This window comes from Silurus meridionalis, chromosome 17 (genome assembly GCF_014805685.1).
Source record: "Silurus meridionalis isolate SWU-2019-XX chromosome 17, ASM1480568v1, whole genome shotgun sequence".
Classification (NCBI taxonomy): Eukaryota; Metazoa; Chordata; class Actinopteri; order Siluriformes; family Siluridae; genus Silurus; species Silurus meridionalis.
In genome coordinates, this window is record NC_060900.1 from 16,049,976 (window position 1) to 16,073,226 (window position 23,251).

The 23,251-nt window shown below is 36.3% G+C and overlaps 1 protein-coding gene across 1 annotated transcript; it reads left to right on the forward strand.

Moving 5' to 3' along the window:
* The first annotated feature begins 2,509 nt into the window (after positions 1-2,509).
* On the forward strand, positions 2,510-17,396 carry samd10a (sterile alpha motif domain containing 10a). Its single transcript, XM_046870398.1, has 5 exons — positions 2,510-2,720; positions 6,136-6,317; positions 11,491-11,659; positions 15,876-16,016; positions 17,077-17,396. Exons 1-5 carry the CDS (start codon positions 2,708-2,710, stop codon positions 17,097-17,099), a joined length of 528 nt encoding a protein of 175 aa, XP_046726354.1. The 5' UTR covers positions 2,510-2,707; the 3' UTR covers positions 17,100-17,396.
* The last annotated feature ends 5,855 nt before the right edge of the window (positions 17,397-23,251 follow it).

Genomic DNA, 23,251 nt, shown 5'->3' on the forward strand with positions numbered 1-23,251 from the left:
CCATGTGTAAGATGCTTGTATGTGAGCTGGCTCTTACAATAAGCTCCTTGTACAATCAGCAACAACAAATCTTAATTCTTCTTTAAAATGTGAATGGAAAACCCTACCCACCTGAACACAGCATTTCACTAAGGAAAATAAAATTACTTAACTTGCCTGGCAGTAATTTAAACCTCATTTAATAAGATCAGGAAATCCGTAAGCACAGGTTAAACAAGTGGTTGTTTATTTCTATGAGCCATACTTTCACTTGGCCTTGTTTAAAAAATATAAATTATATGTTTTTAACCTGTTCATTGCAGACCTACACACGTGATGTTGAAATGCTGCACTCTAGTGTACAACATAGTTAAAGAGAAAGCACATAGTACCATGCTCCAAAACCCATGATCTTTTACTTTTACTAAATTTTATGGAGTTTCTACAAAGCCAAATAAATCCAGGTGTGATATTATTTATACATGTAAAAAAACAACAACAATTGTTTAGTTTTAATAGTGATATCTCTCCATACACAATATTGTGTCTCACAAGTATAAAAATATAAAACTGACATCCTGTGGTTCTCTTTTAAAGAGTTTTCGCATTAACATGAATAAAAATGTTTACTAGAGCTATTTACTATTAAAAAGTTAATGTTAGTTTACTTGATAAAAGGCAGAAATCTATTCGAAATATTGTGAAAGAATGTTTGCTGTTCATGTTAGGAAATGTGTAAACACTGATATAACTGAGGGATGACCTATGACACCGATCCAAATGTGTTCTCATGTTGGCTTTTTATGTGTTGCATGGGTTGATGGGACACAAGCTACAAAACAGGCCATAGGCCACAGTAGTATGATATCATGATCATGATATATGACTTAATAAGTTTTTCCTTAGAGATGTGTACTTGTGCTCTGTGTGAAGACACTGTGCTATTCTTCTTTGCGTGCCTGTGAGCTTTTCTCCTACTGTTTTCAGCTATGCTGTGCTGTTTTGAGGAGAGTGGTTTAAATAAATGTGCACACAAACAGCTTTGTGTGTCTCAGGTAGGTGTTGTTTGACAGAGGAAGAAAAGATCGAAGGTGGGAATTAGCAATGACTAATGCTAGCGGTAATGAGTTTGAAAAGCAAACCAAATGAAATGTATGTAAGAAAGGGAGTAAGTTCCCTTTCAATGAAACAATGCTATGTATTCAGAATCACTATACAGAGCGTGTGAATTAGCAAGGCAGTGCACAAGCCTTGTTTTACTTCCTTTTACAGCAATATATTTTGCCACAGTAATAAATCAATAAATAGAGAGAACCCTTTTCTGGGTCCAGATTACTTACTATTATAATAGTTCTTGTTATTATTTTGTAGTTACTAAATAATATGCGTTTATATGGGTAATTGAATAATAAGATGAGACTGGTACTACTATTACTGTAATTATTATTTATCTTGAGATTTGGAGCTTATTTCAGAAAAAACATTGCAAGCACCAGGCCTCCATACCTTCACACCTAAGGGCAATTTAGAGTCAATAATTCACTTACCAGGTGGAAACCAGTGAATCCAAAGAAAATGCACAGGGACACGAGGAGTACATGTGAATATCCTCACAGTGACCCAAGCTCATGATTAAAACAGGGAGCCTCAAGCTGTAAAGGAGCAAAGCATGCTGCATGGTCACTATTTTTGTTATTGTCTTTTTTATTTAGCTATTATTATTATAGTGACAGTTGGTTTAAAGCTAGAAAGCATATCATTATTATAGTAGCTATCACAATTTATATTCACCCATTGTTGTTTTTTTTTTATCTCATTATCATGACTGTGAAAAATATAGCAATGTTTTACTTAATAAATCAGTTTGACTGTTTATTTCCTCCATGCTCTTCTCTACCTGCAGTGTTTTTCCCCCCACTTGTGTGTTTAATTAGTTTAATTACACACTATAGTGAGATGTGTGTGACATGTCAAGAGGGTGGCTTTTCAGAAGAACTGTTTGGCTGAATTCAAAATAGCTCAGAAGTTATAAGCAGCGGTGAAATCTAATCCATAAAATGATTTATTTTATAGTTAATATAAGACTACTACTATTATAACTTTTAAATGTATGCAGGAGGTAGATTTGTAAGCTGTTGTGAATATTTATTCCTAATAGAATGCCTATTCTTTTTTCATTTTCTCGTTTGTTAACATGTGCTCTTGCTAGGGTATGTGTCAGGGGCATTACCTGTTGGCATTGCTTGACTAATTGTTTTATTGTCCACAGTCATGCTACTGAGTCTATATCCCAGTGTTTGTAGTTAATTTACGCGAACAACAATATCAAATGTATGTCATATAGACATGTCACATATTCGGCAGGTTATACACCATGATGTATAGGAAAGTGTTCAGGGTTTGTATAAATGTCTGCATGTCCTTTGTGGCTTCAGTTGCTCGCAGAAGGAGGTGTTTGGCTCTGATTGACGTCGCTGTCACCTGTGCAGAAAGGGGCGTGGTCAAAGCGCCAGCGTTTTCATTGGCATGCTGAAATTTCTCCTCACGCTCACTCGCGCGCTCGCGCACTCACGCAGCCGGTCGTTCGGTCGGTCGGACGGGTTCCTCGCGCAGCAAAGCGAAAGCACCAGCGCGGAATCCAGCCGAAATTGTCGGGTCGTGCAGAAGAAAATGGGAACACACATCTCCCAACTTTTTCACTAAGAGGATTCCCAGACGCTTTAATGGCATGGCTGTCGACGGTAAATTGCCTTTTATTTTGTTTATTGTAAACAAATGCAAATGGTCGTGTTGTTTTTTTTTTAGTGTGGACAAATGGTTACCACTTTCGACCAAACAGGCTACATAAATATACAAGGTGTGAAACTTTCACACATCTGAAATGTTAGGGTTTAGTTTGTTCCGGACAGAAGAAATGTGATGGGAAAACTATTATAAACGTTGTCTTTTTCTTTACAGTAATATACGGGATAGTGTTTCAGATATAAACGAGCTTCCATTTCACGTCAGAGTTTGTTTTTAATGAAATAAAGTAAAGAATGGCTTGTGCTATCATGCTGTTTTATCTATACTCTATACATACATATATACATATTCTATTTTCAATAGAATTGTTCTGATTTATCAAAACAATTATCATTTACAATGTTTTTAACTACACTGTTGCTCTGTGCAGTTGTGGGAAAGCTCGTGGGAAATGTTTGTAGATTACAAGAGACTAATAAGTGCAGTACTGGTCTGTCATTACAGTGATTCTCTCTTCCTGGTTTGAACTAGTCTTTCCTGAAAGTACCAATCGTTCATCCACACACACACACACACACACACACACACACACACACACACACACACACACATACGCACATTTACATTTTACTTTTAGCCATTTGACAGTCGCTTTTGTTGAGAGTCTTATAGGCTAAACCATGCAACAGCAATACAAAGCACCCTGAGAATGTGTTACGCCTAAAGATTGGTTTGTAGAAGTCATAGGATCATAGACTTGGCTGGGCAATAATGAAAAGGACTATTTTAGACCTAAGTGCAAGAACAAAAGTACTACTAGGACTACAATTTTTAAAAGCAGCATCCGGAAGTAGACCCTGCAATCGATGCTAAGAAAGTTCAGAAAATCCATCCACAAATACACCTACTATCTACCTCACCCGAGCACCCATTCATACAAATACATAGGGAAAAAAACTACCACCCACCCATGTGACCAACATACTCTCAGTACTACCACCCACACATCCATCTATGTATACACACACAAAACTACAACCAGTAAAATCCAATTTCATACACACACATGCAAACCCTGAACACGCACACACAAATAAACAAGACTATAAAACGAGACACATGGAAAACTTTAGCTTTTGATCACTGCTTCTTTTAACAGCAGAAACATTTACCTGCTGAGAAGCTCACCACTGCTTTAATAGTGACTTGCAAATTTATCCTGGCATTCGTCTGCATCGGTAATTAAGCACAAGAGCTGGAGGGGCTGGCTGCAGACCTGTCTCAGCCTTTCCCTTCGAGCTCATTACTCTGCACAGATGTTGTATTTCACTTGTCCTGTGAAGTTCAAAGCCCCACACTGGTTTGCAAAGCCTGCATGATGCATACAGACTGCATGACGAACTTGCACCAGTTCAACCCTAGAGGCAATGTCGGATATAAAAAAAAATTATCTTGTTTTGGAAATGTTTTTTTTTTGCCCTTGCATTCATTTTATATTTTAATGAATGAAGTATAAGTGTGAATAAATAAACAAGATTTATGAGCAAGTCAGTCACCTTGAATCACCTTTCTGAAACGATGCAGGAAGGATTATTTATAGCATTATTTATTCTCATCCTGCATTGCCATTTTAGTTTTTAGAGGTGAGTAAGCATTAACAATTCCAAATCCGATTAAAGTAGTTCATTTCCAAAGTAATTACCTATTTGGTTGATTTCAGAATTACACCCAGCAAGATATTTACATCCCCAAAAATATTTTCTCACATAACGTGTAGAGTTATGTTGGTAGAGCCCAATAGTTTTGCTCGCTGACGTCTATATAAAAAAAAGACTGAATCTGCAAAGCATATATGCAGCATAATATGCCATCATTTTAACTTCTATACCTCCCCACATTCCCACACAAATACCATCTCTCCCATATCCACTTCAGAAACTCCGTAATGAAAGCCACTTTGTTATTGTGTGACTCTGTCCGAAGCGGATCGTGTTTACTTCACATAGACCATGCTCAGATGAACAGACTTGATGAGAACTGCCTTTGTAGGTCTGGAGGTCTGGCGGAGTTGGGGGTGGGGGGACAAGGGCAAGAAAGGCGAGCAAGATTTCATCGCATCAAGCTGCCTGCCTTCTTTCACACACACATACACATACACAAGCCCCTTACATTATCACGGTTGACTGGTTGTCCTCAGTTCAGCTATGACAACATTGTCAATTAGAGGAGTGAGATTTTAATGAGCATGTGCACACTGACTGAACACTTGTCTGTAAACACACTGGCCACTCGCCCTTCACTGAGAAAACATACACAGACTGCCTCCTGAATCATTAATGCTGGTGCTAGAATATGCATGGCAAGCAAGCCAGGATGTACACACACACACACACACACACACACACACACACACACACACACACTCACACACACACTCACATACCAGTGATCGGAGGGCCAGAATGCAAGACTGATATAATATCTGGCAACTGACATAAGCTGTGCTGCTAGGGATTGGCCAAAACATCTGGCGCAGGAGTCAACTGGAGAGAGATCCTTTGTCCATTTCAATGTCTGTAGGTGGACATGGGGAAACGAGCAGTAATCTGTGCTACTAATATAATGATAATATATTGTAACAACTTCATAATTCACCTGTTCGAAAAGGAATTGCATTTTAACTCCTAAGAATTGTTAATAAAATATTGTTTATGACTAGATTATTTGAAGCAGTAGCACATTTCTTTAGAAAAAATTAATTCACATTTAAATTCTTTATTGTCAGCAGGTTGTTTTAATAAAATTGGTTCTAGCTAAACAATTTGAATGTGCATATTTTTTCCTAAATTATACAAATATTCAAAGGTTGAGGATTAATTTGACAGCCCTAGAGTAAATGAAAGAGCAAAAGACGCACACATTTCTGAAATTTTGCTTATATTCATTCTTTTGTAAACAAACAAGCATTGAAAAAAAAACACAGCCAGAAAATATCCAGCTCAGCGAAAATGTTTGGGGTCGTGTGCACATATTGTATAATAAGTCAGTAACATAAATATCATGGCAAGCCTACTTTAGAGTGATATTTTGTGTGCTGATTGTTTAAATGCAGTAACATGAGACTAACAATGTCCTTTTGTTGTTGAGTGGTGGAAAATTCATATGCTGTTGTTTACACTAATCCAATATCCACATAACCACTGTAGTTGTACAACCTTACTGTAATCTGCATGCACAAGCAGAGGGTTTCTTTTAATAAAAAAATGAAACAACTATCTATTAATAAAGAATTCACTTTGTTTGGATTTCGGTCTGCCAAGTTTTTGTTTTGCCTGAAGGTGAAACAAAACAGCCAGGACAGAGGTTACCTTCTCAGTGTGTCAAGCTCTCTTTTTCTCTCTTGTTCCATAGCTGCCTCCAGCTTTAGTTTCTGTCGTCCTGCAGTAGAGTACAAGGCTCTTCCAGAGGACTTTAAGTACCAGCTGAGCCGCTGCACAGGTGGAAATCTTACCTGGCATGAGTGTCGTGGGAACAAAACAGCAGGCGGTCGTACTGTCAAACTTCTACAGCAACCCGGAACCGAGACTTTGCAAGTGAGTGTACAAAACCATCATGAACATCTTAATGGTACAGTCTGAGTGCAGTCACTGAGACTTTAGTGACATGCTGAAGTTGTTACATGTATTCCAGACAGAGGCAGCCAACCTTGAGTTAACCCTTAAGCTTCAACCACTGCATGCCTATTCCTTTATATTTCTAAGCCATTAAATAATTTACAGTAGTTAATGAATAGTTTTGTAATTATTTAGAATAACTCAATAACGAGCCAAAGAGACAAACCTTCTTCCCATGTTTTTTAATCTCTTTCACAGAAGTGTGATCTGTTCAGGCAGCTGCTTTGTGATTTATTTATTTATTTATTTTTTCAGTTCAGCTTTTTTCTGACTGTTTTTTTTTTTTATTCAGACAAAATCATTAGCTATTGTTTCTTATAGACTGTAACCATTTTAGAGTCTCAAAGTGTATTGTGAATGGTGGCTAAATGCCTCACTCTGCAGTGATGTCTTGGTGTTTCAAGATACCTAAAGCATATTTTCTCTCGAGTCCTAAGGTTGTGCTTGCATTCTTTTGGAATAGTTGCATGTTTGTCCTTAAAAAGCTTTAACAAGGCACTGCTTTAGTGAATTGCTAGGGTAACTGTTAAATTATTGGCACATTTTTTTTAAAAATGTGCCAATAAACATTTTTTTTATCTGAAACCAGAACAAATTGTAAAAAAAAAAAGTCTTTAAGAAAGACTATTTTAAATGTATTCTAATTTACATATATCACATTCTAATCTCTTTAATGAAATTAATAGTTATTTCTTCTGATAAGTGGTTATAGAAATTGAGTGGAATTTAAAGCAAATTGTATAATGTATGTTTGCTTGGTTGCCTATTTCTCATTTTCTTAAAGAATCCCAATAATTCAGCTCGCACTACTTCAAATTCATATCACAATGCAAAGAGCAAAAAATCCATAAGCTGATGTTGTTTGTTATTGTTTTCTCAAATAAGGAAAACAAAGGGAAATGAAGGAGTTCTTTTTTCTGTACAATCTACAGTGTAATATGAACAACATGATGCCAGTAGCTTTCTGATATGGCAAAACATATTGGTTTATAATCCTCAGGCAGGAATTATACAGCTATTTGGAATATGGAGTAATGAATATTCCCTCAGAATATAGTGACTTAAATACATAGCAGTTCTCAGCTACCTCCTTCTGCTTTATCAAAAAAAATAAAAGAACTGCTGGAGGAACGGTATGATGGCATGACAGGGATAATGAGGACTTTACAGCTGGGAGAAAGCAGTGATCATTTCTAAGCACCCTGTCGTTTAGTGCTGTAATGCTTTCATACTTCTTCTTCATGTCTTTAAACAGGCATTTTTTATGGCTGTGGTCCACACATTAGACCGTGCTACAAGAAAGAGGGTGTTCTTCCACGCTCATCCATCACTGCATTTTTCATTAATAAAATGGCTGAGATCATGCATGCATTTCCTCATTTTTGCTACCATGCACTCAACAAAGACATGGCAATGAATGAAATAAAAGTCAAAAGGATAAAAGATAATTAAAAGATCAAAATAATTTCGCTATTCACTCTCTTTGTTTTGGTCTGTATTTTTTTTTCATTTCTTCCTTTCGTACCCATCCCCCATTGCTCTCTATTCAGCCATCCATCCAAATCAAGACTTTATTTGCAGAAAATAGGAAAGATGCAGTTGAGCCGGGAGGCAGAGCAAAGCAAAGGCTCTTGTTCCAGAATGGTTTTAAATAGACTGTAAAGTCTCTTAGCTTTTGAACACTGGTAATGGATGATTGAACACTACAGGCAGAAATTTGAACCATAGTGTTTGCGCTAAACTCTAGGTAAGCCTTTACATTTTCATATTCACAAAGCAACCATCTGTGCCCCCCTTGCATGCCCCTCAGAGGTTAGGGAATACAGATTCAGTCAATGGACTTGCCTTCTATATAGATTCTTATAAATTATCTTTATATAAGTGTTCAGCCCTATTAACTGTTTCAGGTAAACAAATCTGGCTATTAAGTTGAAATTGTCTTTATTTGGGTTATTTAGTAATAAAGTGCCAGCACTATATAACTAAATATGATTTATGAGATTAAATGTTCAAATTCTAGTTTAATTGCCTACATGACAACAGTACAGAACAGTAAATACACAAAAGAAATACACACACTCTAACGTATAACACGAATTAGTGCATTTGCACAGTGCAAAGATATCAGTACACAGACATACATCACAACACTGACAAAACATTCACATTTACATTTTTGGGAACTGTGTCGAGAACAACAGTGTAAGGATAAATGAAAAAGAAAAATGACAACAAAAACAACCTAAATTTTAATACATATTAAAGACTTTCTCCTGATTAAAGAAAATGAGAGAGAGAGAGAGAGAGAGAGAGAGAGAGAGAGAGAGAGAGAGAGACTACAAGGCCTGCTGTCTGTTTCTTCTTCCAGATCTAAATTGTCTGTGAGCAACCTTCAGCTCTTTTCTTTCTCAGTCCCATTTCAAATGAACTAGAATTAACAACCAATAGTAAACATTTACACTACAACAGAGGTTTGTACTAAATTTCAAATGTAACCTAGTTCTAAAAATTATATACAGTGGGATCCAAAAGTCTAAGGCCACATTGAAAGTCTGAGATATAAATATATCAACTTAAACATTTAAACGCACCAAGAAAGTTTAATAATGTATTTATAACAAGTCAAGCAAGTGAATATTCAAAACTATATTTCATCCTTGTAACTTAGCATAAGTATGGTTATCAGGAGGAAGATATGATCTATTCATAATGTTATTATCAATAGTAGTAGTAGTATTAGTAGTGGTAGTGTTAGTGGTATTAAAGCTGATTACTTTACCACCATGTCCTAGTCCTAATCTAAGATTCAGCTACTTTCAATTTTTTGTCCTAAGTGAACCAATGATCAAAAGCCCTGTATAATTAGTCTCCCATATTAATATATCTTTTGCAGAGTCAAAACAGTAACCGCTGAAATCTTGGGAAAAAGTACATCTATTTTTGGCCTTAATGTGAATCATGATTTATCATAAATAATGAAAGTTAGCATTATCCAGACAGATCAGGGCGTTTGTGGTCTGTGCCCATACTTTGTATTTATGACTTTCCTAATGGAAGTAGCCATCCATTACTGTTAAGGAATTTTTGTGTGTGAATGGAGGAAAGAAGGAAGGAAGGGAGGAAAACTGGAAGGAAAGAAAAGAGGAAAGACACGGACAGATAGACGGACCATAATGAGGATTTAATGCTGATGGTGGTGATCAGTCTACAAGAACATAGCAGGTTGAGAGCCATGTATGCCAGATTCCATCTCATTACTGCATTCTATAATTACCCTTCAGAGACAGCCTTGCGATTCAGGGGCTGTATAAATCTTAAAATTATTAGCTAGCCCACTTCAAATGAAATAGCTTTCCCAGTACGGTGTTTATGTTGCTGAGAACCTTTTTGACTAGGCAAAAATGCATAAGTTAATTTAATGTATGTTGAGATAGTCAGCTTTTTGTTAAGCACATTTATAAGACTAAAAAAATAAATTGAATATATGATCATATAGCAGATTGTGTTTTGCACACTCAACATAAGGCCAACAAGTCATTGGTTAATGTCTGTGAGATGTGGTGTTCTATTACTGTTAAAGTATATTACTTGTCCGGATAGTGATTTTTTTTCTCTTGTAACTGTAATTTTGTATATATTTTTTTTAACATTCCCTAATTTTCTCTACCTAAATTAGTCTTGGCCATGTGCCATTCACCATCCAGTTTTTGCATATCGTAAATCCACTAGCAGTGTCAGTCTGACTGAGTAGAGAGAAATAGGAGCAGGCTTCTGTTTGTTGAACCTACACATTCACTCAACAACACTGAATAAAACATTAATAGCCAGGACATAAAGGGTATTTATACAGTCGTGGTATTTTCACTACCATTGTCATGTTGGGGAAGTGATGTCAGTAACAGAAATATGGACAGAAGTCCAACTGATGGCATCTGCACTGCAAATAAATGTCCATTAAATAAATAAGCCCCATATTTCTGCAAATGTAGTGTTTGATTATTAGTTTCAGTGGTATTTATATGTATGATTGGTTTCTAGAGGGGAAGTCTCTTGTGGTTCCATCCAAAGAGAATGAATGGGATGAAAAAGGCCATATGTATCCGACCAGTTCAAATAGAGAGTACTATTCTCTGATTCAGCTCTGTGTGTGTGCACATGTGTGTCTGCTGTTACACATGAAAGATCTCCTTGGGCCACTAAAGAGAGAACACTGCAGTTAAAATGGCTGTCAGGGAGGGAGAAAAAGAGTGTGAGGGCAAAAACTGTGAAGGAGAAAGAAAATTGGAGATAAATGGGAGTGGGCCAGAATAAAAAAACATACACAGATGGTAGTTAATGGGTCATCAAAGCAAACAAATAGAAGAAAAGGCACAAAATTGCTGTGAATAATGGAAAGGACTTTGTGGGAGTAAATGATACAGCAAATTAAACATATTGTATTCACATAGCTTGCCTTTGGAAAATGTCTAAAATAACAATAAAGGTTTTGTTCAAACTTAAAGGTGAATAGAGGGTTTGTCAGCAGTGTCTTTATATGTCCTGTTTACAATTTTTGTAACTGTTTTGATAACAATGATGCAGCATGCTGCTTTTCTAGCTAGGGTATATGATTGGGTTTACGGGACACCTGCAACAGCATTTGTGTTGGCACTGTGCTAGAGGTTACTAAATAGCTTTTTGATGGCCTTAGTTAAATGAGGTCTGTTTATGGTATTGTGGGTCCGTCAATGTGTTGGCCAAAATGACGACAATCCGAGATGGAATAATCCATCTTAATTACCGACAGCACATAGAGCAGAACACTGCTATTACGGGGAAAAAGATTTATTTCCCAGAGCTCTTTGCAGCAGTTTGAATGTCATCACCGTCACGGGATATTGCTTTCTTATTCAAGAGAAATAAGCTACAGGAACATATATGTGTATGTGCCACTTGTTATGGTATCAATAAAAAGCATTCCTAACAAGCTGTGACACATGACGGATTATATACAGACTCCGAAACCTACAATTGAAATCCGTTTCCCATTTCACTGGAATTGTTTTTTGTTCTCTTTCTTGGTCTCTCACTTTCCTTTTTATTTCTGTTTTAGCTGCACACAGGGGATGCATACTCTGTGTACCATACCAGTCCAACCCTGCCAAGTCTGTCTAGGCCAGTGGTTCTGTGGTCCCAACAGGATGTGTGTCGGTGGTTAAAGAAACACTGTCCTCACAACTATCTGACCTACGTGGAGGCTTTTTCGCATCACGCCATTACAGGTACATTCTCTAGCCTTTTTTTTTGTTTTGTTTTTTTTAAATACAGGCGTTATTGTGGTAGCTGGCTCCTGGATTGCATGACACAATTGTGTCTAAATGTTTTAAAAATGTAAAATGTAACTTTATATATTTTGTCTGCAAAAAATAATTCCCTCGCCACACAACAGGGTGTTCTAGTTAGTATTTCTACAGTAAAACTAAATACCAAAAAGTTACTAGCTCATTTTCTAGACTGTGCCCCATTGTGCTGTCTAATGATTATAAGACATCAACACAATCTTTGTGCTGAAGGCATTAAATATTCCAACAAGTAACAAGAATAAGACATAAAAATAATTGAATATGTTTCAGGTGCAAAAAGAAAACACAGAAAAAAGGCACTATGAAAGAGTCAAAGTAAAATGACTCAAACAACCACCAGAGATATGCAATAATCCAAAACACATGGCAGGAGAATTAAAGTAATAAAGGAACATCTATAAAACTTAAAATAAAATTGCATTTATTAAAAAGAATACATGAGACGCTTTTTTAATCATTTTAAAGTTTTGCTACTTTTGTGCTCAACTTCATGTTATTATTTAATTATTGCAACACAGGAGAAAAAAAATAAACCAAATGATATAACAAGCTTATGTTTATCAGTTTGCTTAACTGACAGGTAGTTTTTGTGATAGAAAAGTTAACTTTTCTCTAAAAAGTTCTGGAATTATGGCTTATTAACGGCTTGATTACTTAGAATTAGATCCTGTTTCACCACTGTCTGTATGTACACTTCATGCTCAGTTCCACGGAATATGGCAATGGTTTTATTTTTAGCTACACAGCTGTTACAAGGACAGGTGCATTATCAGAAATGTATCAATCTGTCCATCCAAACTATGAAATAATGGAGCCTTTATTATAAGACAATAGTATTATCTGTTTAAAATTTGTCACTCCCAAGTGATGCAACAAAAAAGTGTTTATTCTAGAATCCAGAGATTATAGTCTTCTAAGTTTGAAAGCCTTAAGAGAGCAAAACTGTTGTGGATTTCTGAGTGGAAGAGATAGCATACCCTCACTTTACCTTATCAGTAATGGTCTGTGCCTTCCCCAATTACTAGCTGTTGGGAGGCTTAACTGGTGGGTGGGAATTAGCCAAGACTAAATTAAAGTTTAGATTTTTAATTAAACTGGTCGTTTAAAAGAAGAATACTCAAACTGCAAAAACCATGCTGTACATAGCCATCACTAAATTCATACAAAAAGTAACAAAACATAAATAACAAATACATGCCCAATTGGACAGTACTTATTCATGTCAAATATATTAAAATCAGTGTGGAACCCAATTTCCATGGTTAAAAAGAACATGGACCTCACCTGTGTTCTGAGCTGCACGGCATCGGGAGAAAAAAAGTTTTTCTTAAACGCACGACGATGCCAAAAGATAAACTCCTGAGAGAAATACTTGTAAAAGGAAGGAGGAAGACAGTGAACAATGACTTTCTTGGTAGGCTACTGTTTACATACAAGCCGTTGTAACGTGTTGAATCAGGGTTAAGGGAGAGCTCGCTAACTCCAGTTGAAACAGAAATCATATAAGCACAGACAGGTTTCCAAAACTCGTGCTTTTTTATTTTTCTTGGCAACAGCGTTACGGGTTAGTCAAAGAAACTTAGAAATGAGCATCAGAAAATAATAAGGACATATTCCTCGGTCTTGCACACATGCAGTAATAGCGGAAAAATGCGGCGCCAGGCTATTCCCAAAATACCGCTATGCTCCTAAAGGAAGCCCTACATATTTCACCCGTCATACCCTGTAACAGACACTGTCTTTCGTTAAAAACCTGTGTATAGTATGCGGCTTATAGACAGGTGCGGCTTATTTATGTTTAAAATAAAAATCTTTGTCAAATTCAGTGGGTGCGGCTTATATATGGGTGTTAGAGAAATGCATGGATCCATTATTGCATGTTAATATGAGTGTTAAACAACTGGTCCATGATGTAGATATAGACGATATAGGCATAGTTATAGATTAATGTATAGATTTTTATGCAACACTAGTTTAAAGTTAATATCTTGGGCAATTTCAGTGCAATAATAATAATAATAATAATAATAATAATAATAATAATAATTGTTAAATGTGCAAGTTATGTTACTATCATTGTAATATGACTTTTCTGCCATCTGCTTCACTACTGCTACACTTCATTTGTTTTCACTTAATATATAACTGACTATGTATTTAATGAATTTTTTTTATTTATTTATTTACAAATTTACAAATATTTGTTTGTATAAAGTATTTATTTTACTTTAATCTTTACTTAAATTTTACTGAGAGCAACTGCAACCCAACAATTTCCTGATGGGATCAATAAAGTATTCTGATTCTCATTAATGTAAGAATCAATACCTGATCAGTGCTGTTTCTAGATACGAATAAGTGCATGCATGTGACGTTAAAATGGTGATGTTAAAATCTTATTTTTCTGGTTAATGATTAATGTAAGCTCTGCCCTTGAGAGAGGGCAACAGTTTATATCAGTGCATTTAGAGTGGCTGGTGACCTCAGTGATCTGAAGTCATTACAGCAGAGTTAAAGAAGGCACAGAAGCCCCAAATCATTAGTTCATTTTAATGAGGACATTCTGTCACTATCTAATATTACCTGCACAAAATAGAGTTTGATGTTGTGTACATAAATCTGTTTGAGGAAAGTAGAAAACATTTGTTTAGTATGTGGGGGCTTGCCATGTAACTGATTGTAAATGTGTGAGTGTGTGTATGCTTTTCTAGGTCCCCTTGTCCATGTATATTGTCCATAAACCTCTACTTCTGCATTTCCTACTCACAATTTTGATTGTATTCTCAGACCTTGGCCTTTTTGTACTAGAATGGGAACATGTTTTAAATTTGAGACTACAAAGCATTAATGTAAGTCGCGCTGGATAAGGGCATCTGTCAAACGCTGTAAATGTAAATGTAAATTTTCTCTGTTCCCTCCCTCTCCTTCTCCAGAGAGTCCCATCTGGCTCACTGTTCCTGTCCTCTTTCTCTAATTGAACATAAAGCATCTGGGCTCAGATGTTATGCAAGTGACAAAAGGAGACAGAGAGACAAGGGAGAATGACCGAGATACTGAGAGAGTAGAGTGGCAGTAAAGTGGTTGGCCGTTCAGTGCTGTAAAACAAAAGGGTTTAGAAAGCCAGCAAGCACAGTAGACTTCAGGGCCTTGAAAATAACTTCAGGCTTGGTTGGCTCTCAGGGAGCAGCTTCAGCAGTATGCCATAATTACACTCAGAAACTCCCCCACTTGTGATTTGCTTGAAGGATCCCAATGAGTAGGTGAGATCTGTCTACGATTTAACAGCAATTTGGAAACCAAGTACTTGATCCTCCTGATTTCAGGCTTAGTTTCCCTCAAGATTTTTGGCTAATTAAAAGGAAATTACTTCAAAACATCAGTGTTCGATTAATCCTAACAACTTCAACAACAAAGCAGCTTTCAAGAAATGTAATTCAATAGATGGTGGAAATAATAATCATGACAAAAATAGGTGAAAACAGGGAAGGTAAAATGATCAGCATATTAATTAAAACACAACATGTCTGCCAGACTGTTGTGTTTGGCATTCTTTTTAAGAAACAGCAGGGGGGAAAACAACCTTAGAGACATACAACAACTCTGCAGAGTCACAGATGACCTTCAGGCTTCAGCTCCCTTTCCGGTGTGTGTATGTGTGTGTGTGTGTGTGTGTGTGTGTGTGTGTGTGTGTGTGTGTGTGTGTGTGTGTGTGAGCCCATCTGTATCTGCCTGTGTAAGAGCTGTTGTGTGGACAGTGACCCAATTTTATACATGATTTAATCTTTTGCTCGCCATCCAATCAACACTTCCACCTAGGAGCATATTAATTTGCATTTTAATCGGCTCGGTTTAAAAAAAAAAAAAACAGTCACAGAATGATGTGGTGCTAAATCTTTTTTAAGAACATCATCTCGCGCAGACATGACAGTGCTTATATCACCAGAGACAGCTATTTTTTTTTCATGTTAAAAAACGAGCATTTCTTCCTACAGTATTTATTTGTGTCTACCATAGGTATTCATTAATAAACAAAACATTAAAATATTAGAACTAATTCAAAGGACCATCTCTCCCTCTCTCCTCACTCTCTCTCCCTCTCTCCTCGCTTTCTCTCAATCTCTCCTTCCTCTCTCAGGCCGAGCTTTGTTGAGACTGAATGGTGAGAAGTTGGAGAGGATGGGTCTGGTTCAAGAAACTCTCAGACAGGAGCTTCTTCAGCAGGTCCTGCAACTGCAAGTCCAGGAGGAGAGACGCAACCTTCAGCTTCTCAGCAGAGGTGAAAGGAAGCTGGGAAACTGATTTAGACAGACATAAGCGCTGCTTTTGTTAATTTTTGTTATTATAGTTCTGTGTAAATTCTGTGTCCTCTATAAAACACTTATTTTTTTTCCTTCGTGTAGGTTTTTCACCCATAATGTTCAAACTGTCTATCCAACACAGCTTATTTGCATTTAGCTATGGCCACAAAAGTCCATAAAGTGAACAATGATAGGAAACATAAAATGACAACCTAAACAATTGGAGAAAAAGGAGACGCAGAAGTTATTTCTTACTTCTGTGCCAGTAAAAAAAAATTTTGCAGTGCTGCAGGACAGAACAGGGTAAAATCTAGAGACAAATTACAGGCAAGGTGAATTAGATGTGAATTATGTGCAGTTACAAGAAAATGGTGTGACATGAAAACGGAGGAGGAAAAAAAGAATTACACTAAACCCAGGGGTACATGCATACCAAGCAATTTGAAAATTGTTTGAGGTGTCTCAGCCATCATGCTGAAAGTGTTGCACAGCGTTCAAAGGAGATGCCATGGTAAACCGAACAGATTCATAAGACAGCTTTCATCCTCTGTTTAAAAAAATGGTACTGGTCTCTAAACAACCTTTTCTTTCACGAGCAAGATGCTCAATAAATCTAAATGGAAAAAGCTGCGAACATAAAGTAATTTAAATGTAATCTTTACAGCATAAGCCAGATGTAAAAGGGAAGTAATCCATGCAAATTATGTGATGTGAAGCTTTACATTAGTTATTCTTCTTATGAATACATTTACGCACACTCAGGAGGATGAACAGGATTCAAACATTTTCTTAAAATTACTGGATTTTCATGAATACTAGATTTCCTGTTTAAATGTGTAGGAACAAATGATTTATGAATTATTTGTTTGTATCCAGCTATATAAGCTCATTTATTCTGCAATAAATGAGGCACAAGGTGCGAATTCTAAAGAAAGTGAAAGAGTGATTGTGTTCGTTTTTCCATATAAGCAGGATCTCTTTTGCTTAGGAGGATTATGTATTCATTCCTTTCTTCTCCTTCTCTTCCTCTGACTGCAGGGACTTTTGGGAACCTGTCATAGCTACAGCCATGCGTAGGAAGCTCTGCCAGGCTCAGTATGCTGTGAGAGGGCATCGAGGTATGGGGCCAAAGGCTGTGTGTATGCAAGAAGAGACCTCTGTCTTTGACTACCACAGGCCACTGAGGGTTTGGCAGAGCTTTTAGCATCACCAGCTAAACCTTCATGTCCATCTGAAATTCCTGAAGAGCACAGACTGAATCTGCAGCAACAAGCAGAATAAACAATCGAACCTGAATCTCCCCTCTGAGAGTACTGCACTGCTTTGTAGTGTCTCTTTGAGCACAAGGCTCTGGAACTTGAACCAGGAGTGCTGGGAAACATGTATTTTGCTGTTCACCTTAAGCCGTTTTGCTCTGTGGAAGCATTTTTCATTTTCATGACAACAAGAGGTTTAGTCCACAAAGACAGAGTGGGTGATTTTCCACTGCACAATAGCTCACTGTAATAATCTTGCAAGAGACAAATGTCATCTAGGAGACAGATGAAATCAGCTACAGTGTAATTACACAAAAATTAAGAAAGCAGCAAGCCTTGACATGCCTTTCCCAGGTACCACATCTAACTGTGAAATGTCAGAGTGGTATTGTAAAACAGCTTGAAGGAAAAAATGGGGTGATTAAAAAAAAAAAAACAAGCTCATAAGGACTTCACATTGTGAACACTCAATGAATTAAATGCTGTGGTTAAAAAAATAATAATCTGAAAGAAATCACTGCGCCATGATTTTTGCTTTACACTAATGTAGGTGTTACTTGTGTGTTTGTCACTTTGATGACACACCGAGCTTCACTTCTGAACAGTAGAGCATTACAGAAATTCCACAGTGTAAATGGATGACATTCTCTCCATACTTTGTCTCACATACAAACCATTCATAGATTTAAAAAGTAAAAAGCAAATTAGGGTTTTATATATATATATATATATATATATATATATATATATATATATATATATATATATATATATATATGCTGTATATAAAAGCCTGATTTGCTTTTTACTTTTTAAATGCATAAATTAAAAAAACGATGATATTAGGCCAAAATAATTGTGTAAAAATTGGTATTTCATTTGGTTCTGTTGTATTTCACCCCAAGTTGCTGATGTGTGGGTTTTGAGGTTTGTTTGTTTAGTAGTGAAATTAATTTGATGACATGAATTAACATTATATACGTATTACACTACCTCACTGCTGGCTCTCCATGTTGATTGTTTGGAAGTGTATTGTTCAGGCTTTTTGTATCTGAATTTGTATATGATATATGTGTAGCCTACATGTCTGATAGGCAGACTGTTACTTTTTGAACTGTGTCTCATGGTGTAGCCTACTGGAAGAATATAATAAGCCAAACTTTTTGAGCTTGAGTCTTGGATAGTTTTCTTTCTGGCAATGAATAAATATCTGTGTGGGATTTGAAAGGTGGGTTACATCTCATTTGCACAAATACAGCCTAGGCCTATCATTTGTACCGCATGCATTCTACATTGCTTTCCCTGTTATAATAGACCTTGTTCTGCCCATTAGTAAGTGTTGGATATTCTAAAAAAGTAGATGAAAGAGCATCGGTGCATATGTTCACCAGGAGTGAGGAACACTGTGGTGTAGTGTCACATAATTATCTATGATGGAAGCAGTAGTTGGTGTATTCTGCCATCTACTGACCTTTTTTCTGCAAGAAAATTAAAGTCAGGCAAGAAAGGTGCTAAGATACATTAAAGGAAAACCACATAGTGTTTTAGTAATATGTTGAGGCACCAAAGCAGCTTCAAGGTGTCTTGGCAACGATTCTACAAGTCTCTGGAAATGTGCCGGAGGGATTCTTCCAAAAGACTTTCCCCAGATGGTGTTTTAATTATGGTGGTGGAGAAAATCTCCCATAGGTGTTCATTTGGGTTGAGATCTGGTGACTAGAAAGAACAATAACATATGGTTAACATCATTTTTATACTCATCAAACCATTCCATGATATGGCCATTGTCATTGTGGAAGAGACCACTCCCATCAGGATAGAAATGTTTCATCACTGTAGAATGCTGATCAAAATGTTACACTGATTTGCATTAATGATCCTTTTAAGGGTAAAAAGTGGAAAACCATTGAAAGAAATTCAGCATTATATCTGTTTTTTTTATTTTATTTATTTATTTTTTATTTCTCACCTATTTGGTATAAGAGTGCTGTAGCTTCCATGAAGAAAATGCAGTCAAGACCATAAATATTTGGACATTTCTTCCAATGTATTGTCTTTGGAATTAAACTAAATAATGCATATCAGCTGATTTCCTGCTTTAAGTTGAGGGTATTTACATCCAGATCTGTAAAATTGTGTAGGAATTGTTTATCTTCCACCCATGTCTGGGACCCGTAGACTTGAGCAGACACTGGTTTCTTCCCTGCTGATGCTCTGCCAAATCTTTAATGCAGCTGTCTTCATTTCCTGCTTATACTTAAAATGTTTTGCTTTCAGAAAGTGGAATGCATGCTTAGTTAGACTCAGGTCAGGTGACTGATATGGCCAATGCAAAACAGTCTACTTGTTTGGCTTAAAAAAAATTACATTTGATGTATTCTCTCTAGGTCATTGTCCCTCTGTACTGGTTGAGTTAACACAACTTTATACATTGCGAAATTCAATCTGCAGTCACATCATCAATGAATACAAGGGAATCGGTTCCAAAAATGCCTTAGCCCCCTGCACTCCCACCAGACTTTATATATACAGTATATGCTTCAGATCATGAGTAATTCTCTTCCTTTTTTAAATTTATAGACAAATTATGATCCCAGAGGTCTGGAGGTTCTGTAGGTTGTAAAGATTATAGACAACCGATTGTATTCATACGATACATATTTAAAAAAAGTTCGAAACAAAGCATAGAAGGGAAATCCGTAGTTGCTAGAAGATGCCTATTAAAGAAAAGTGTTATGAAGCTTACATATATCAAATTCTTTCAGCCTTCCCTTGGAGAACGATGTCATAAACGCAGCCACATTAATGAAGAACTTTGACATAAAAGAGCGGTATAAGAGACCAACATCAAGTGCATTTCCTCCACTTTCTCTAAGCTGCACTTAATTTTCTTCAGGTGCTGCATAGCATGTCTGACAGCCAAGGAGCTGGGAAAGATTTTCTTGGTCTGGAAGATGGAGGGCAGAGGAGGTCAATGGAGGAAGAAAGCGGAAAAAAATGAAAGGTTTTGGTGGTTAAATCAAGTGGTAGAAGATAGGGATGTCAGGATTCTGAAAGCTAGGAGAGCAGGAGAGTTTGAGAAAATGGAATATAATGGTCAGTAGTTTATAGGCATGGTACAGAGGGCATAAGAGAATCGTGCTAAATGGTTATCTGAAAAATGAAAACAAGGTGCCATTGATGTCTAGAGTTGAGGAAGGTCAGCTAAAGACAATGTCTATAATGTCTCCTGATTTGTGTGCTGAAGTACAGATGTGAAAGGTCATGTCAAAAGCTAAACATTAAGTAGGTTTTCTATGAAGTCTTCCAGAACGGATTGGTAATAACATTAAGATTAATGGGAGAGGTAACAGTGAAGCTTCATTCCTGAAATATTGGCAAGCTCATTGCACCACACCTGTCTGTTGAAAGTGATGAAAAGCAGACCAACTAACTAACTATCTGCTGTGTATTAACTAATCACCATTTTTGTCATTCATGAGGCAGCTAATTAGCCAGTGTAGTAGTAAGGCAATACAAAAAAAAAATTATAATAAGATAGTACAGTAAAGCTAGAACTATTCCTTCGAACAGATATACACAAAGAATAGGTCCATGATATATAAAAGCAATGAATCATTATTCATATGATTAACCAACTCTTAATATTTACTCTTTATTGGTGCACGTGCAAACGTTTCCTGAAGCCACTTTTGAGTCGATTAGCTTCACAGTAGACTGGCAGATGTGCTGCAAAATTTCTGATTTAAAAAAGAAAGAACGGCGACTGATTTTGATCGCTCAGCATTCTGTAAAGACACTTGGAAACAGATTTCACTTCAAGAAAAGAAAGTAAGGGGGGAAAAAATCACATCAGATGCAGAAACAGCGCCCTCTGTTGTGTCAAATATTTTTTGTTAAATCCATTCAGTGGCGTTCTGATCATTTATGACTTGATTCTTGTTTGTAGAATTCAGTTTTATTTGTTACAGACATGTCAAAAACCACGTCACAGGTTATGTGGTCCATATGTACAGAGGTGAGAGTAAATAATGTACAAAAGGCGCAGTAGGTAATAATATATGGGATGTATAAATAAGGGTGTGTATATAGTAATATGCAGTATAAATGCAAAGAAATGACATGGTATAGATATGTGCAAGTATGAATGTATGTATGATACAGTATACGCAATATACATTTGGGTGGAATATATATCCATAAACAGTACTGCAGTTATTGAAATGAAGTTTTCAATGGCTGTTCTGTGACCTAAAATGAAAACAGACAAACACATAAGATATTAAAATAATGAAATATCCTAATGGATATACATACAATAACATAGAGTTTACAATACGATAAAATATAATTGCATTATAATAAAATAGAATTTACATTGAAAAAAATATATATAGAATATACATATGTAGCAGCATGTTCATTCTGGGAAGGCAGAAAGAGCGTGACATATTAATTTACAGCTCTGTCAATACAATTAATAGTACTTTAATTGACACTAAACCAAATCAATGTGAGTGCATTTACTCAAAGCTAGGATTTTTTTTATCTTTAGATGTTCACAACAAGAATGGCTGTAGGGTTCTGTAAAGCTTTTAGTAATGCTGCCACAGCTCCAGAGCTGTCAACGTTACATTCCCTTGGGCCAAGGCTGAAGACCGCAACAGTATCATGGATTTATACGCCTCTCTTTTTATATAGCAAGCTATTTGGAGTGTTTTTCATTTTGAAACAATAATTTGTATTTTCTCTCATATGATTTCTCTTTATAATGATAACTTTTGTAGCTTCATTACAGGTACATTTCAATTTCTCCCACATTTCTTTTTCCATCTCCCTTTTAAACACCCTTAAGGTGATACTGTTTATTTTTGCCTGTCATTATACATTCAAATGTATTAAATATCTTTTTATGAAAATCGACCTTTTCTTTCAAACAAAGACAGTACATGTGAACGTGTACAGCCATGCTAAAATGAAAGTAAACACTAAAATATATCATAATCACATAACTACATATATCACACACAAAATAAATCATCTGGTTATTATCAGGTCTTAGAATTGGGTAAATACAACCTCGGATAAACAACAGTGTTCTGTATTGTTTAAAGATTTATAATAATTTTGATCTCTTAATAATAATCTTTTGATATCACCCAAATAAGGATGGGTTCCACTTTTGAGTCTGGTTCCTCTCAAGGTTTCTTCCTCATAACATCTAAGGGAGTTTTTCCTCGCCACAGTCACCTTGCTCATCACCTTTACACATCGTTCACCTTAACTGTTCAATTCTGTAAAGCTGCTTTGAGACAATGTCTGTTGTGAAAAGCGTAATAGAAATAAACTTGACTCGACTAACAGTGTGTCATTATACATTTTTACACAAATTAAGCCAAAATGGAGGAAGCATGTGTGCAATAACTTAATAATCGTGTTCTGTATGACTTTATCAGTTTTTCATATCATTGTGCAGGAATATTAGTTCACTCTTCTTTACAATGCTGCTTCAGGACATGGTTTATTGCTATTTGTTTATACACTGCTCTCTTTAGGTCCTGCTACAGCATTTCAGTTTGGTTATGGTCTGGGGTTGAGGACTTTGACTGGGCCATTGCAACACTTTGATTATGTTCTTTTTCAGCCATTCTGTTGTTGATTTGTTGGTTTGCTTGGGGTCATTGTTGTGTTGCATGACCCAGTTTGGGCGAAGCTTTAGCTGTCTGACACATGGCCTCACATTTGACTCTAGAGTATTTTGGTATGCAGAGGTTGTGTATGGTTTTCAAAACAAACCATACTTCTTCAGTCTTTTTCAAATTGTTCTTTAATAAACTTTCACATATAACTGAAGCCTGTAAAGTTTGAGATGTCTACATCCACTCCTGGGAAGAGGAGCCTGATAATACAATTGCTAAAATTGGCTTTTTTTTTTTAACATTAATCTACACTAGGTA